The following is an 18031-nucleotide window of genomic DNA, read 5'->3' as shown; positions in this document are numbered from 1 at the left end:
AGTAATAAATGTTATTTGCAGTTAACAATTTTCTTTTTTCTTTATTACAATATTTATGGCAAGACTAGGTATAGCCTACATCACTCAGTAATGTTTCGGCTTCCTAACGGTGAAAGAATTTTTGAAATCTGCCGAAAGTGGCTTGTGCGTGAAAACGTTATTAATATATAAAAAAAACTTTCCTATTTATAATATTAGTGTAGATGATATTTATGGAATTTTCCCTTACACTTTATAAATGCCTTTGTACAATTATGTCATATGATAGGATTAATAGTATGGTTCATAAATAAAGACACGTATGCATAGTACAGGTACAAACTAGCAGCAACAATTGCAAACTAAATCAACGTAATCTATATTCTCGTGCGTAATAGAGCATAATATATTGAGATTTCAATTCAGCAGTATATGAACCAATCAGAGTGCAGACATCAATCACACATGGTGGCGATCAATTACAATACATGCGATGGGACGTATGCGAAATTGATTGCCTACCGATGTTATTATAAATTCTATTTAAGGTGAAATAAGATCCTGAATAACAAGTGATTCATCATTATTTATTACCTCGGCTTTTAGTCTCAATTATTACTAACAGTTGATTTAAGAATACAAAGTATATATGTAGTAGCTTAGTGAGAATTTATTTGACTGTTAATCACGTCATTTATAAGGAAGCGATAACAAATGTTTTAGATAATATGAAAAAATAATAAGTGTTGTTTATATGTATATTTTTCCTTTCCATAATACTTGAGTAACACTAGGAGGACGACACCCTTTAGAAGGCTTACGTGGGGACACATCCAAAATGGAGAGGGCCTTAAGCGTAGCTTGCAGATGACTGCAGGTAGACATAGTGATACTATATAATTATCTATATATTATATATATAAATGAAACAATGTTTTCCTTGGCCACGGCATCACGCGTGAATGGCTGGACCGATTTCACTTATTATTTTTTTGTTGTATTTGTTATTATTAGGAGAAGGTTCTTACGGAAAGAAATATTAAGAAAATCTCTCAGAAATATTAAAATGTACATTTAATTTTGCATATTTTAAAAAACTCTAGTTTCAAATGTCAATGTCATTCACAGCCATAGATTATATTGATGAAAGAGCATCGTTTGTTTTGCTGTCATCGTTTGTTTGCATCATTGCAACGCTAAGGCGGTACGAAGTTCGCCGGGTGAGCTAGTAGTATATATAATTTAAGGTAAATGATATAGTGTTGGCTCAGTGTTTAGAGTTATTTAAATCAATTGTCAGGGGGATTGACACCGGAATAGCGTTCTAAAATTTTATCCCTCCAATTACTCACATTACCACAGCTCTTAACAGTGAACAAACGTCGTGAAGAAACCGACAAATCGAAGAATCAAAAGTTTGACGCCATTTCACATTTGCCAATTCGCACTTGGCCAGGTGGATTATGGCCTAAACCCTCATACGAAGCCTGTGTCCCTGCAGTGGGTTGATTATGATCATGATGGTATTGTTATTGAATTAAACAACTTAATTTCAATAATATTCTTTATTAGATCTTAATATTGAACCTGTATTAACGTATATAACTGTAGACATGTAATGATGTATTACAATAATTGCAATATCATGTTTATTGCTAATTGCAGCAAGGCGTCTAATACATTACAGCTATCGTCTAAATTATCAATACTTGTCGTCTGTGATGTATAGTGGATGATAAGAAATCTGATCGATTAATGGCAAGACTAGACCAATAGATTTTGCTCTCAATTGCATTTAATAATGAATGTTTTGTTTTAGTAAATATAAACTGTTATAGACAGTTTTTAATGTTATGTCACTTCTTCAAGTTAGTATCATATTCTACATCTAAGTACTAAAAAGCCAAATATAAAAAGAAACGGTAATATAATTTTATGTTCACTTTATTAATTTTATAATGCCGATATAATCCCTTTAATATTTCGGCAATAGGGCTCACGATATTGTGTAGTCTGCAGACGCATCGTAGCTTCAAATTTATATTAATAGATAAAGTGTGCGGCTGCAGATATAGCGTGAATTTAATATTGAATCCAGCAGTTACAATATTGGGTTGACAGAAATATTGAATGGATTGTACGCGTGATATGTTGCGCTGATGTCTACTAACGAAATGCACTTCCGAATGTGTGCAAACATTGAAAACAGGGTTTACTTGCGTTTCAAATTCGGATGATAACTTCTGATATAGTATTGAAATCCATATGTTATAATTATCTACATCAAAGAAAGTGGTGTCAGTTACCACTTGTTTATTAGTTAGTGAATTTTAATGACTATTGGTTTGTTCGATTTGTCTTCGCTTGGCTGAGAATAATAATTTAAATATTTTAAAATTTTACAAACGGAAGTTAGTAAAATTTTAAAATTTAACGGTTTAGCCGAGACGAACAACTGGCTAGTTAATTAGCCAGCTAAAATAAAAGACAGTTCTACCATGCGATTTCATGGAAGTAGTACGCATATACTACCTCGATATTAAATGAAATCAATCAGACTTTAGACCTATTTTATTTAAAGCGCTTTCAGTACGCTAAAGGTCTATTAATTAGTAGCAGTACCTGATCAGACACAAAATGTCTATAACATTAGAGATATTATTAACTTGGAAATCATAGTAAAACATTATTTTCAGCTATCGTGCTTGAAGAGTTATTTATTGTGTTAATTGGTTCATCTCATCTTGCAAACGAAATTATCATCATATCGATCTTAATATTAAATTTGTGAAACAAATAATCGGACATAAAATTGAGAGCCGAACAGTCAAATTAAATAGAAATTAAAGCCGCTTGAAAGTTGAACTATAAAAGCAATTAAATTATTTGTTCTGTCGTTTATAGATGGAAAAATAAATTGTTTCCCGCGTGTGACGCATGTAATTTCCCTGTTTTTATGTATAATGCAGTTGACAGTTCATGTTAATTTTTACTACACATACGACGGACACAAATAGAAATTTAATAAATATTGTTAGACTGGGACGCTATCAGCTATTCATTCGAAATTGCATTAATTAACAGTTTGGAATGAATACCAAATCAATATTGTTATTGGCTGCATTTCATTTAGTTTCTTTGCCATTTCTGCTAGAATATTCAATATTGGTTTCATTAGGTTCGCACTTTTTCTTTCTGATGTGTGATCTGCATATCTGCTTTATGAGAACTCTACTCAAATTCAACAACATTATATAAGACATGCTAAACATTAATGATATTTAATCGATTGGCTTCTGTACAGTAAAGATTACTACAACTTCTTTTGTAAGCAAGCTTATAGTAAGTTTACCACTTAGCACAAGAAGTAATACACTGACTCGGTATAATGAAAGTTTTCATATCAACATGGCGATATTATACAAGGCCAGGCAGTTAGCGTCTTTAACACACATTGTTGGATAAATTGTTTTAATGTACGGTCAGAGTTGAGACAAGTTGTAACTACATTGTCCTTAGTAGTCGGTGTACAAGTGTGGAACTTGGTAAAGTAGCTTCGTGAGGTTGTGGTTGTTCATAGTATTATCTTTGGTTCTCATAGAGTAAGAATTATTTGTAAAGTATCAGTAGGAATAAAAAGATTACATGACATTACATACATTTTTAGATTATGGTAGGTTATTTGGAAACCAGTCTTTTGAGAATTTGAAGGTTTGTATTATGTTGTAAAGTCTCAAATAATGATTATTTTAACACAAAACTAAGTCGCGTTCGAATTGTCAGAAATATACTTAATTTAAATGGCACTTAAAAGAAGTATCATCATAATCGGTGCACCTAGTAGAAAGTTGTGATGTAACACAACCAAAAAACAAGAACAAATACAATCAACTTTTCTTCCTTTTTTGAAGTCGGTTAAAAAGTTAACGATAAATAAGTGTATTTTCAGTGTAGCAGTTAAGATTTTAAGAGGGTTAATATTACTTGTATTTTTGGTATTTTTTGGAATAATACGCATAATCTTTAGTGGTTTATAATTTGCATTCTATAAAGAAATATAGGAAATTAATTAATTAATATAAGCAATTGAATAATCATTTCGGGTTACGATTTCGGAAAAAATATAATTATAAAATTATGATTACTTATAATTTGCTTATTACTTCAGCAGTTTTGGTTATTTAACTCTTATATATTTGTATTGTTCTCGAAAGGCATCGTTATCCATACGAATACATATCAATTAATTAATACTACACTTGAGTTATAATAAATGTTTAGAAAACTCAATGTCACTTTTACTTTCCACTTTTGAATATTTTACTGCCAATTTACTATAAGTTTTACGATCTATTGTCCACTAATCATTTTATATTTACATATATAATGGCTTCCTTCCTTCTTCCGTGTGTAATAAAAATGTATAGAGAGGGTCTTTATGGATGCATGCTCATTCAATATTAGCAAACGTTGATATTGTATAACACGATAATAACAGTAAGCAAACGTTAGAAAAGGTACCTAAGAACGATTAAGGGGCTATAAATGAAACATAGCAATAGAGGGTTACATAATGATTTTTAATACAGCATAACATACTGTGTTCGTAGAATAAAGAAGGAATACATATAATAAAATTTTATTACATGGAAATCAAATATATGTATGAATCCCAAAAGCGGATTCTGCGATTTTCTTTATATATCGATCACAGCTCGAACACGTATTTATAAACGTGATAAATATAAACATTTCTAGATTCATATGGAATACTGTGACAGTTCATTGACTTATTGATTGCTGTAACTCGTTTATTGAAAATTGAGCACATTCTGAATGGTTTTCTTTGTATAATTTTTACATTGCTAGTCTGGCTCATTACCATAATGATGACTATTAACTATAAGAGATCTCAGTGGAATTAACATTAACATTTTAGACGCATTTATACAACATTTTTACATAATACAAAATCTAGATCATGCATAATCTCAGCTGTTTTTAAAATACCAATTTTTAAGGTCATAAACGACCAGAGATTTCATAACCGTAATAAACGTGTTTAATATTTATAATTAAATAAACAACTTTTAATTATTGTTCACTCAAAATTCAAAATTTCTCAACTTAATAATGGTACTTATTTGATATCAAAATATGTTCTTAAAAAGTAGGCATCTTCGACGATATTTTTTTTCATAACTAAGATTTAGAAATATTGTATACCTAATAGAATTTACCTAATACTCGTACTCTTTAGCCAAAATATGACACCGTATCTTCGGAATATTATTAAAGATATAGATTCAGTTAGATTAACCATGAAAGTATAAATAAATCTATATTAAACTATATGTATTATAATTCGTTTTTATATAATTAGGAGTGCCCTCAGTCTTCGTCTGTAAGGGTTATACATGTGGCACAAGAGAAGCCAGGATTATTATAAAAATATCCAATTCTTCAGTTCTTTTAGAACATATATAGAAAATCATAATTTAAACCTTGATTCATTTTCTATGTAACTATTTATTTTCTATGTAACTAGAGCTGAAGTAATCTAATCAGTCAAAGTAATTAGTGACTTAGAGGCAACACAACATTTCGAAGTGAGTGTTAGCTGTCACCGAATTAGAGGTTGTGCTTGGTCAATGCAATCACGAACGAACTAATTGCGTTGTTGTTGACTTAATATAACAGTTATTATTGTAATCAAACAAGTCAATTGGGTATTTGCGAATGGCGTAGAGCGGTGATTGTTATTATAACAATTCTATTTGAATGTATAATCCAGTGCAAACAGTGGGTATTGTGCGTTTGTAGTGAAATACATTTTTATGAACGTGTTATTTATATGTATAAATGAAGTGTGGTGAATTCCTGTGTTGTATGGTGTTTTTTGTGTTAGTTAGTAATTTATCCAGTAAGCAGTGTTAATTCCGCAAGGATTGTTGTATAGGTACGTAGTTTTATCAAATTGTAGCGATAATAAAAAAAAAAACAAGAGGTGCAAGTGGGACTGGTGGAAAAAATAAGCTAAAGAGCAACTGCAAAAAAACTTGGTTACCCATCCAATTTATGACCGGGCCAAACGATGCTTAAACACTCTATTTATTGTTGATTTTTAATGCGACATTAAAAACACATCAACTCTGAAAATTTTACATACATGTAACATATGAGTTTCATTTTATTTACGGTTGCAATTGTATAATACAATGTTTTTCTTAGTCTTCCTAGATTACTATATAAAGTTAGTGTTTTAAATCGATTGATTTATTTTCTTTTTTCTATTTTGTTGAACATAGAAAATCGTATTTGAATAAAATTTAGTTTTGTAGAAGCATACGCTTTATCAAAAATTCATCATTGTGTATTTTTCATTTTCATCGAAATGCAAAGCCTATCAAAGCAAAATATTTTCAACGACGTAGCTTCGAATATTTCAATTGCTTTGTTAGCAAATTAAACATAAACTTGTTTTAATAATGTAAAATAAAAATAAATTTATATGTTCAATACATTAATTTATATATATTGGAAACTACTTTGAAAAATAGCGTATGAAGGAATAGCGGACATACATAACGGAGACAAAGTCCGGAGACCATAGCTAAGCTCAAACATTATTCTTTTAAGCCACTAAAGTTGTCTAAGGTGTTGTATTGTGTTTTTATTTGACTTGCATCTTCTATTATTTTTTAGGTGGCAATATTTTTAATGCTATCCGCCCACATAGCCAAAAAAAAGATATTCTATAAAGTTTCTGTTGCTCTGTGAATTCTCGGATAAAACCTATCCTAGGTACTTTCTCAGCTTTGAAAACATATCTTTACCAAATTATATACCAATTGTTTCCATGCTTTAAGTATGAAAAAGAGACGGACACATAGTTACTTTCGCATTTATAATATTAATAGAGTTTTGTATTTTGTTGTCAAAATTCTGATCCTCCTCATTGAAATCAGTGCATATCATTAGATTTATTGGTTTACATACTTCATTTGTCATAATTGCGCTAATATATAAACCAAAAGTACGTATTAGTACAACTATCTCATTCTCAATTCATATTATATAGAGTGCTTAATATTTGTTTAATCTGTAACGACCTACAGACTGTGAAACTTTGGTAATTATTCCAAGTATATAATGATGAATCATTAGTTAATTTAATCATACAAATGGGTGTAATGATTAATGTTTGATAATTCGTTAATTATTCCAAAACTTGTTGGGCCGTATTCTTACTTACAGCAAATAGATGTTATTTGGGTTGTCAGGTACATACCCGTGTATTTTAGTTGCAAATAATTACTTTAAAATGAACATGTAACGTGCGGATTGTAGAATTTAGTTAAAATATATATTTATTATTAATATCCGCGCTGAGATATATGATTATTTAATCTTTAGCAATGCTGTTAGTATTTGTAATGATAAACATTTTATGACGAAAAAAACATGATCTATCGTTTGTCTCTCTAAATGTACTTTCCTGTATTTTCTCTCGCAATTTTAATATACCTTTAAATATCAATCTTATTTGTTACCTGTGTGAGAATGCCGTAATAATTATACTCATCATACTTTTATTTCCAGGACACAATGTGGAGACTGCTGTTGCTGTTCGTTCCGGTAGTGTTGAGCCAGCAGCCCTGGGTGCCATGTTCAGAGTTGAACGATGACCTCCGCTACCCTTGCCGGTGTAAGGTCCAAGTAGACAGAGCGCTCCAATTGAGGATACTGATGAACTGTGACCATGTGGTGTTCCCTGGAGACTTCCCACCATTACCGTATGGAGCTCCTATCGTGGCGTTCAGTCAACGATGGGCTGGCCAACAGTCCTTGCCAACTCAGGTATTTAGTTTTTTCTAAAAGTAAAAAACAAACAGAGCTGTGTTTGTATTTAATTATCATTCACTTATTTTGTCTAGGGACAAAAACATTTAAAGAAACTAAAAATCGAATACATGCTACTTTGATGCACATTATTATTTTAGTAATTGTAAGATAATATTAATCTTTAATACTAGACGATAACTCATAGGTAAGCCTAGTGCGCAGTTAGGCTTAGTCCGGGATAAGCGTTTGATTAAGGTTTACAAGCCTAAATAAATTATATGTAGTTTACTTTATATTTATTACGATTTCCTTTTCTTATAATAATTATAGTAAACATATTGAATTAAGAGCTGTTGAACGTTGCTTCGCCCATGCGGTCTTAATAAATTTTTATGGTACAAATGATCATTATACATCTTAGCGGATGCCTACGTCACAACATCTATTACATGTCATAATTAAACCCGATTCGTCGAGTGATTTGGGCTGTGCGTTGATAGATCACTATGTCAGTCAGTCCAACCTTTGGGTTATATATATTTAGATATTAGATGTGTTCTTTTCAGGATAGAAGTAAAATAAATAAGTGTTGTTTATGTTAAAAAACAAGTAAGATAAATTTATATATTAATACATAAATACGATGATAAACAGTTTGGAATAAACAGAGATTAGTATTGTATATTAAATATATAGTAACTTAAATACCGCAGCCTTGGTACAATTTACAAGTGAACGGTAGAGTGCGTGAGAAAGGATAGAATGATAGTAATTTCCGCATTACAATCTTGTGGTATTTGCATAGATAGCTCACAATAGCGAATAAAATAAATCTGTTGTAATGTGCTTCGGAATGGGAAATGTTTTATATGTAAAAGTAAATACAGCCAAGCGTGATATATGGTGATTGTCGGGTTCCGTAAACGGAATGAATTTTCAAAGCTTAAATTATTTAATCATGTTTTTAATATAGTACAGCTGTGGGATTGTTCGCAAATTGAACAGATTTCGCTGTAATTCGGTATGCGGATATTATATGGACAGGAATAACATATGGGATTATTTTTTATCTGGGTAGCGGGATCTATATGAATTTAAAATGTGTAGAAACGCTTTAAACTTTATTTGAATATTGGATTACGTTAATTTAGTTTGAAAGTAATTTTACTATTTTGATTTTAGATGAAAATTTCTCAAGACCCTTTAATCTAAATTCTAAATTTTATTGTACTTTAGTTTCATTATATATTTAATAAGCAATTCTTAATTATTTTTTAAATTTCGATTGATCCATGCTCTCGTCTACGTCTAAATAAAAAAGGAAAGTTTGTTGATTAGCTACGGAACCTTAAAAAATAATAAGAAGGAACAAGAAAAGATGAAAATAGAATCTGATTTACCGCCACATACTACAATAGAAATTTCTGTAATAGTAGATATTTCTAATATTTTCATATATTTATCTGAGCTTTTCTTCGATTTTGTTATGCAAGCTTGATCTTGTTTTAAGAAATATATTTACAGGTTTTTAATAAATAAAATACTGGTTTTGAATAGAATACATTAATTAGATAAGTCCCTTATTATTCATTTTATTGAGGCTCTTTTTAAAAGTATGTATAATAATCTTTTTATAAGTTAAAAAATTTAACTGGACGGCAGTTGCGTAAATATGGTATTGTAGGTCCGTGGCAAATACAGGAAGAAGGAAACTTTATTGCAAAAGCTCTACAATACAGTTGGCTTTATGTTCCTAACGGAGGCTCCTTCCAGCTTGGGACTTGTGATATTTTGTTGTCTTATCAACCCATAGTTGGATACCACCCATAGATGAGAGACTAAATAATTTCGCTGAAATAAATATTTCTTTTAAGATAATGCATGACCTAGATAACCAATTAGAGCATATAGCCGTCGATAAAAAAAATTCAGCATAATTTAACAATATCAGTGCAGACAAAAATCTCTAATCTACCGTCAATTAATTACAAAGGTCAATTAATTATTATACATTTTAAGATAAGTGTAATTGCTCAATAACTTGGTATCATTTAGTGATTCCGCAGGAAATGTTAACTCTAATTGAGTTAGGTACTGAGAGTAATAATGTTCTGATTTCTATTAGATAGCACGCGATCATTCATGATCTGATAAACTCGGGGAAACGGCGCGTCCGCCTTCAAACTGAGATTACACATTGTACAAATATTTAGAACAAACTACTGTAATGAGAAAATTAACGGAACACTAATTATCCGAATTTGCCAAAGCCTACGCAAACCGGAGGTCTTAGGATGAGTGTACTATATGTTTTCATAGTCTTCAATTTATTCATATGAATATTTAATTAAAGACTACTTTAATTTTCAATATATGTGTCCTATGAATTTATGATGTGCGGAATTGCACAAACACTCTAAAATTAATACGTGATATATTGTATTAAACAACGGATTTTCAAAAACTTGTATGAAGCAAGAAGCAGATGTTATTTCTCTTATTTAACACAGATATCGCAATATTTTTCCTTCTTCGTTTCCGCAATGTACTCGCATTAAAGCCATTTTAAAAATCTGACTTTGATGTTACATTTACATAGTAACATTATATATAGTAGCTGTTAGATCCGGACCGTTGATTTCAAAACGGTGTTCATTTTACATTATGGTCCATTCGATTCGTAGCATAAAGGCAGCACGCAGTCGATGAGCTTGAAACCAACGTGGATTGTGGACAAGCCTTTACAGTTATTGTTCAGTAATTAATAGACAAATAGTACAAATGAGCAGAACTTATCTGGACAAATTAGCTTAATCGTATAATTTGAAACGAATTCATCGCTTTTCGTGTCCATTTAGCATATATAGGTAGAAACCTTCATTATTGCTCGACAATGACTGACAATTAAACGGGGAATGTGTTTTAATTGCTTTTTGTATCGTTTCGATAATGTGGTTCAATTAAAGCTTGGATTCGTTGTGTTTTATTCGACACGAGAACGCTTCAGCTCATTTGCCCGGTTCTACATTATCGACGTGCGTGTTGTTGAATTTTAAAACTGTTATATAAATATATATTTTTCATTTATATGTGCTTATTTATGAATCGATTGTATTGTGTAGCTCTCTAGAAAATTCGTTTGTTTGCATTACGTCGATACATGATTTTTTTTAATAATTGTTTTTGTGTTGTATTTAGATAGATATTGTTAAAAATAAACGTGTTTTACTTTGCTCTTAAAAAATTAAAATCAAAAGGACATTTTGAGGTAGATTGATTTTTGGTTTGAATTGCTTTTGCTTAACCGTTTGATGTTTCAAATGACTTCATTACACACCCGCATCATAGATCGAATGTTACGATCGATTGAATATAAATGTATACGTTACAAATACGTGTGTATATACAATTAACATCAATCAATCATAAAATATGATATTTGTAAACATCAAAATAAACAAACAAATTCAGACATTTAGCAATTTCCCGCTTCGCTATTACCGAATGTAGGTAAGCAAGCGTGGGTAAGCCGTCTTTAAAATATTTCATATTTGCCAGTCCATATTGGGTTGCGTTAAAATGAACATTTATTAAGCCGAAACAAATAATTCGCAGTAACATATTAGTTGTTTTGCCGAACACGTTGATATGTTTGGTTAGCTCAAACATATTCGATTCGAATGTTTAATATAAATTGCTTTCAATTTCTCACATTTGGCTACAAATTGCGTTTATTCATATGGAACAGCAGTTCAAGCTTTGTATTTGATGTAATGTTATGTTAATGTTGGCGGTGCAAATACTTGACCAGACTTACCGGGGCTGTTGGTTTTGAAATCAATCAATTCATTAGCAAATTGGTTTTAAAACCTGTGTTAGTATTACAATGATACTTTACAAAAAAAAGTAGAATTCATTCGTGCCATGCTTACTTGCGATATTTATTACCTTTTGAATTTTTAAATACTAGGGAATAAATAAATAACTAGTAATCCTTATTCATAATAAAATAAAATTATCAAGACAATGTGAATATACAAAATTAATTCTTTTACTGAAACTTTCAATGTTACGATGCTTTGTTTCACTCCAAGACATTTACAATATAATGTAGTTAAACCTTTGTTTTAATGAAAAAAGGGAGCAATACATAACAACGATTGAATTCATGTACCGTTCAGTTCCCATCGAAATGAAAACTAATATTTCTGCTTGCAGATATTTTCCTCTTACGGATTGCCAATGAAGGAACTGGATTTCTCTCACAACAGTCTACGTCGGCTACCAGACCGGCTGCTATCTGGGATCAAGGGTAATTTAACAAAGTTGGTTCTCGCTGACAACCTCTTGGGAGATAACCTAAACCCAATATTTTCCACCGCGGAGCTACATAATTTGCCTTCTTTGGAAGAGCTTGATTTAAGTGGGAATAATATAAGAGGATTAGAAGAAGGCCTACTAATTGGATGTAACGTAATGAAGGTACGTTTTCGTATGATATGGCTGTAGGAAATTTGATAAATATGCAAAGCATTATATAATTTTAAACTACATTTTTTATCATATTTGATTTATATGATTATGACTGGTTGTATATTGTGCTATGTTCCACCAATTAAAATGCTAATATTGAACTAAACTACACTTGAATATACGCTTGTGCAAATCTTCTCGTATCGTACAAATGAATATCATAAAAATATGGTAAACTTTTGCAGATATTACGTCTCGACCGTAACAATATGATCTCCATTCCATCTTCCTCTCTCAACGGGCCGCTTTCATTAAAACTTCTTTCGCTCAGGGAAAATAGAATAGGTAAGTTGAAAAAAAATTTCCCGCTCAAATGTACGAAAGACACTTTACGGCTTTTGGTAAGTCTGTAAAAGTACTCTAAACTTTCCGCGTCCATTTGGAAAAGCCTAAAGTTTTGTGCCTAAAATAATATTTAGTAGGAGTAATGAAGTCTTTATTTTAGTGAATACCGGCGTGAAATTTTTGAGGAAATGTTCCGTCTAATGGGATGTTTATTTGAGTTAAATGGAGAGTGATTCCTAATTGATTTGCTTTTTATGACAAAAGGAAAGTATTTTTTTTTGTTTAATCAGCCGCTGTCCCTTATAGTTTGATAGAATTTACATATTTGTTATTTTCAGTTGCTTAAATTGAGTGATATACAATCTATAGGAAAAACATTAGAGGTGCTTATGAATTACATTCGATATTCCCCGGTAATGAGTCATTAACAAATTGATGTCTCTGGTAATTTTATGTCCTCCGCAATACACGTACCATAACTATGCACGATGTAAATTGAAAATTTTCTAAATGAATGAACTCAAGCGTTATCCATTATCCATATTTCAGCTCTGATCCGTCAAGCATCGTTCGTTTCACAGAAGACACTAGAAGAAATAGATTTACACGGGAATATGATTTCAAGCATCGAAGGCGGCGCCTTTATTAGTTTAAACGACCTTCAAACTTTAGATTTAGGCCGTAACAAGCTCTCGAAGTTCAATAGCGACGTGTTTCAGGGCATACAAAACTTGGAGAAGTTGGACCTTTCTGAGAACTTTATAACTGACTTCCCAACTGTCGCCCTCAAATCCTTTACGGCTCTCAAACACTTGAACCTGTCTAGTAATATGATCACGGTGAGTCTTGAGATTTGAACATGTGCTCTGATAACAAATGTTTTTAAGAACTACGTGATGGAAATGAAATCACGTCTGGTGATATTTATTTGATGAAATTGGATTATGTTAGTCTTAAATAAACAGATAAATTTTATATTTTAACATATTTAGAAAGTGTTTACAATTTTTCTTGACCATAGTAATATTTTATGTTGAAATTGTTTCAATACTTCGATACAACGAAATGCTTCAAAATATACTCTCACCACTCGATCATAAGGTTCATAATTGTTTAAAAGCAACGCAAATGCTTACAGAATTTAGACAGCAGTCACTTAAACTCGCTTTCATCGCTGCAAGTGCTTGACTTGAGCCGGAACAATCTCGTGAAGCTGTCCCCGGGTACTTTCGTCGGTTTAAGCGATCTGCGCTATTTGGATATTGGAGTTAACTCGCTGAGAACCGTAAGTTTTTATTTAGTGCTCTCAAAGTTTAATTGGACTGGGGAGGTGGATGATGAGAATGGAAATACTTGCAAATGTGTTAAAATAACTTTAAGGCTATAGCTAACAGATGCTATTTAAACTTTAGAATTAAGGTTAATATTTGATACTCCTTTACAACATAATTGAGAATACAATACTGAAAAGTTTTTGTTAATTATTTCAGGTGGAAGACGACGCTTTCGACGGATTAGTTAATCTGCAAACTTTGTTGTTGAGAGATAACAATATCCTGCTTATCCCGGCCACGGCTTTGTCGCGCTTGCCAAGTCTTACATCAGTTCATCTCGGCTTCAACAGGGTCACTGCTTTATCAAGCGACATTCTTCGAGCCGTCTCGGATAGAATCAATTCATTAGTTCTCTCTCGGAACGTTATTCGCGAACTACCGCCTGCAGCGTTCGATCACTTTAAAAATCTTCAGCATTTAGATCTTTCTGGAAACCTACTGAACTCAATATCGGCAGATGTGTTCAGTGGATTGGAAGTGACGCTCGAATTTTTGTCACTAAGCCAGAATAGGATTTTAGGCTTCACGGGACAACAGTTGAAGTTCGTTAGCTTGTGGTTCCTGGATATATCTGGAAATCAGATTTCTGAAGTCCCGGTGAATGCATTTGAGTCGATTCCGAGCTTGTCGCACTTAAATATGAGTCACAATTTACACATGAGCGTACTTCCGCAGAACGTTTTCAACCACAACGATGCGTTATTGGTCGTCGATATAAGTAACGTTGGATTAAAAGCACTGCCTGTAAATTTGTTCTCGAAAAATCACAACTTAGAAAAAATTTATCTCTCAAATAATAATTTGCAAGAAATATCTGAAGGGTCGTTTAAAAACCTAAAAAATCTAACACATTTAGATTTGTCTTATAACAATATTGTAACGATAAGAACCCCTGCTTTTGTTAATGTAATGTCTATACAATTTTTGTCGTTAAAGGGTAATCAATTAAATGCATTTAAGGGTGAATTTTTCAATACGGGTACAAGTTTGGAAGTTATAGATTTATCGGATAATCAATTAAGTTATTTATTCCCTTCGTCATTTAAAATACACCCACGGCTGCGAGAAATTATATTAACAAATAACAAATTTAATTTCTTCCCTTCGGAACTTATAAGTACTCTACAATATTTAGAATTAGTTGATTTATCGGGAAACGCTTTGAAAAATGTTGATGAGTTAGACTTCGCCCGACTTCCAAAGTTAAGAACTATTTTATTAGCGCGCAATGAACTCGAGACTGTGAGTGAAATGGCTTTCCATAATTCTAGCCAAATACAGACATTAGATCTTTCTTATAATAAGATAGATCGATTGGGCGATAGACTTTTTGAAGGATTGATTAGGCTGGAAACATTAAACTTGGCCGGTAACCTTTTGTACGAACTCCCAGACAATATTTTTGATAGATCGAGACTCCATATGTTAGAGTGTATAGTCCTCAGTCATAACTTGTTTGAACAAGCTCCTTTAAAAGCATTGCAGAAACAATACTTCTTTGTATCTTCTGTGGACTTGTCGTACAATAATATTGTTGATATACCAGCTGAAGATAGTGTAATGGTAAATATAAAGAAGTTGGACTTATCATTCAACCCTTTGTCAGAAAAATCTGTTATGAGTGTTTTGACCGAACCAAAGACAGTAAGAGACCTCAATTTAGCTGGAACCGGCATGCAGAATGTAGGTCAGCTTGAAACACCATTTTTGTATAGACTTAACTTGTCCTACAATAACATTACAAAATTATCTGAGAAAACATTCACACGAACGACACTGTTAGAATCACTGGATATTTCCCATAACCAAATCGTAGATGTATCGAACTCTCTAGCGATTTCTTGGCCAAAACTTAAGAATCTACAATTGCTGAATATTTCCGATAATCCTATTGTAATGATACTCGAAGGAAATTTCGAAGGCTTATCTTCTCTACGAGTATTAGATATAAGGCGTTTAGAAAAGTGTACTAAAATTGAAAAGAACGCTTTCAGAACTCTATCGAATTTGGTTGAACTTCGTGCTTATGATTACCCTAGATTAGGGTATTTTGATGTTCAAGGCGCCTTACAATTTTTCTTAGCGTTAGAAAAGTTAGATGTTGAATTCAAAGATACAAATATTGGAGCTGATCAACTCCATTCAACTCTACATCCACGTTTAGAAGAACTTGGCATCAGAGGATCCCGCCTTAAAACAGTATCATCTGGAGTATTAGCTGGGTTAAAAGCTCCTTCAATTACAGTTAGATTTCGTAATACTTCAATGACAAATCTGCCACCTGCACTGCTATTTCCACTGCCGAGATCATCTCGTATAACCATCGATATAGGTGGAAGCCAGTTGTCCACAATACAGCCCCAGCTATTAGTTGCACTTGATGATAGGCGAGCTGATTTATCTATGTTCGGCTTAGATACTAATCCCATACGCTGCGATTGTAATGCGAGAGCACTTCGTAGATGGTTACCTACCGTTGGGATCGAAGATGTGCGTTGTGATTCACCGGAACACTTATCTGGATTCCTTCTTATAGAAATAGGAGACGATGAACTATCATGCGACACTCGAAAACGAACCACTGCATCTTCATCATCTAGCACTAGTTTGTCAACTACATTTCCTCCACGTCTAGTTCATCGAACTTCAGCAGAACCTGATATAATTTGGTCTGTTGCTCCATCTCACGAACGATCTAAAAATGCAGGAGAGCCTAAAGGGGCGCCTGTTCTTGGCGTGGCAACTTCAAATAATGATGATAATTTGATTATCGGTATCGTTGGGGGTGTTGTTGCGTTTATTGCTATTTTGATAGTAGCCATATGTATTGTTCGCTTACGTATGTCAAGTACATCATATAGAGGTGGTCCATTAGCTAACAGCCCGGGTGCGGGGGCTGCCCCATTATGGGGAGCAGCTTGGCCCGGTTATGCCGGTACTTTGCCACCTCCATCGTTATCAACAGCAACGTTGCCTCATAAAGTGCAGTCAGGCCCCGGATCAGTACGATATCTAGCACCACCACCACCAGCACCGTATTTTATAAGTATGCCACCACATGAGGATAAAATTTATCGGTAGAATTGAATATGTTTATGTGTGAAAATAAGAGACTTTATAGAAGTAATATGTACATATTATAGAAGGTTATAAACACAGAAATGAATACCTGTAGTTTGTGCTTATATTCTAATGCTTATTTGTTGTCCTCTTTTGTCATAAGGTTGTTTAAATGATCATTTGAATACTAAGACTAGGTTGAATTTATCTAGTCAACAATGACAGGTATTCCAGACATCACAGGTGCGTTCGTGTAATTTATTGTTACAATGCGAGATTCATGCTTGAGTCGTCCTTTGTATAAATGGTTGACGCGTGGCGGAATTTTTGTATAAAATATTTATTTAATTTAAGTTTAGGCCTTGTACTTAAGCAATATAGTGTATTAGATTAATACAACAATAAAATAATTTTTAAGTAAAGAGTTTTTTTATTCACGCTGTGGCTATCTTATTTATTAAAAATTGTATTTCAATTGCATAGTTGTGAAATGAATATAATTTTATTAAGATAAAGCATATTAATAGGATTTTACGTGACTTCATAATAAAATTATAAACTACACTTTATATATTTACATTTTTATTATTTATCACGACTAAAAAACGATAGGATAAGACTGGAAAAACTACCGTAATCAACTAGTATCCCATAAAACTATCAATAGTTCAGTTTTGCAAAGGTAAATGAAAATTCGTATGACAAACAATGTAGAGAAAATGCTTTTGTTCACGTTTTCAGAATTGAATTCCGTGAAACGTTCATCACAATAGTGACCGTTTATGTAACTGTATTTACATTGCAATACACTTTTTAGATTTTATCTTGATTTTATTAAATCCACTTGCTTTTTTTCACTCGCTTTTCAACCGCGGCTTGCGTGGATAACAAATTGTATAAATAAAAAAGTAGTATAAATATTTGTTGAGACATATTTGTTAATGTACGTCATTTAAAATATTTTTTTGTGTTGCCCAAGCAATAAATACTTCTAT

General features: G+C 32.3%; 1 protein-coding gene across 3 annotated transcripts in view; it reads left to right on the top strand.

The window, feature by feature from the left end:
* The window catches only part of LOC119839509 (protein artichoke-like), a 56211-nt gene extending 38753 nt beyond the window's left edge, over window positions 1–17458 (top strand). For 2 of the 3 annotated variants that reach the window (XM_038365820.1, XM_038365819.1), the window contains 6 exons: window positions 7582–7839; window positions 12043–12306; window positions 12543–12642; window positions 13192–13481; window positions 13781–13927; window positions 14133–17458. In XM_038365820.1, the coding sequence (XP_038221748.1) occupies window positions 7588–7839; window positions 12043–12306; window positions 12543–12642; window positions 13192–13481; window positions 13781–13927; window positions 14133–17057 (3978 nt within the window). In that variant the 5' untranslated portion in view covers window positions 7582–7587 and the 3' untranslated portion in view covers window positions 17058–17458. Of the gene's footprint in view, window positions 1–5762; window positions 5939–7581; window positions 7840–12042; window positions 12307–12542; window positions 12643–13191; window positions 13482–13780; window positions 13928–14132 lie in introns of those variants that run through there. The other variant, XM_038365821.1, reaches the window with a different exon arrangement.
* Window positions 17459–18031: the final 573 nt, after the last annotated feature.

This window comes from Zerene cesonia, chromosome 3, assembly GCF_012273895.1.
Source record: "Zerene cesonia ecotype Mississippi chromosome 3, Zerene_cesonia_1.1, whole genome shotgun sequence".
NCBI lineage: Eukaryota > Metazoa > Arthropoda > Insecta > Lepidoptera > Pieridae > Zerene > Zerene cesonia.
Note: the sequence above shows the minus strand (reverse complement) of the source record. Positions and strands in the feature narration are given on the sequence as shown.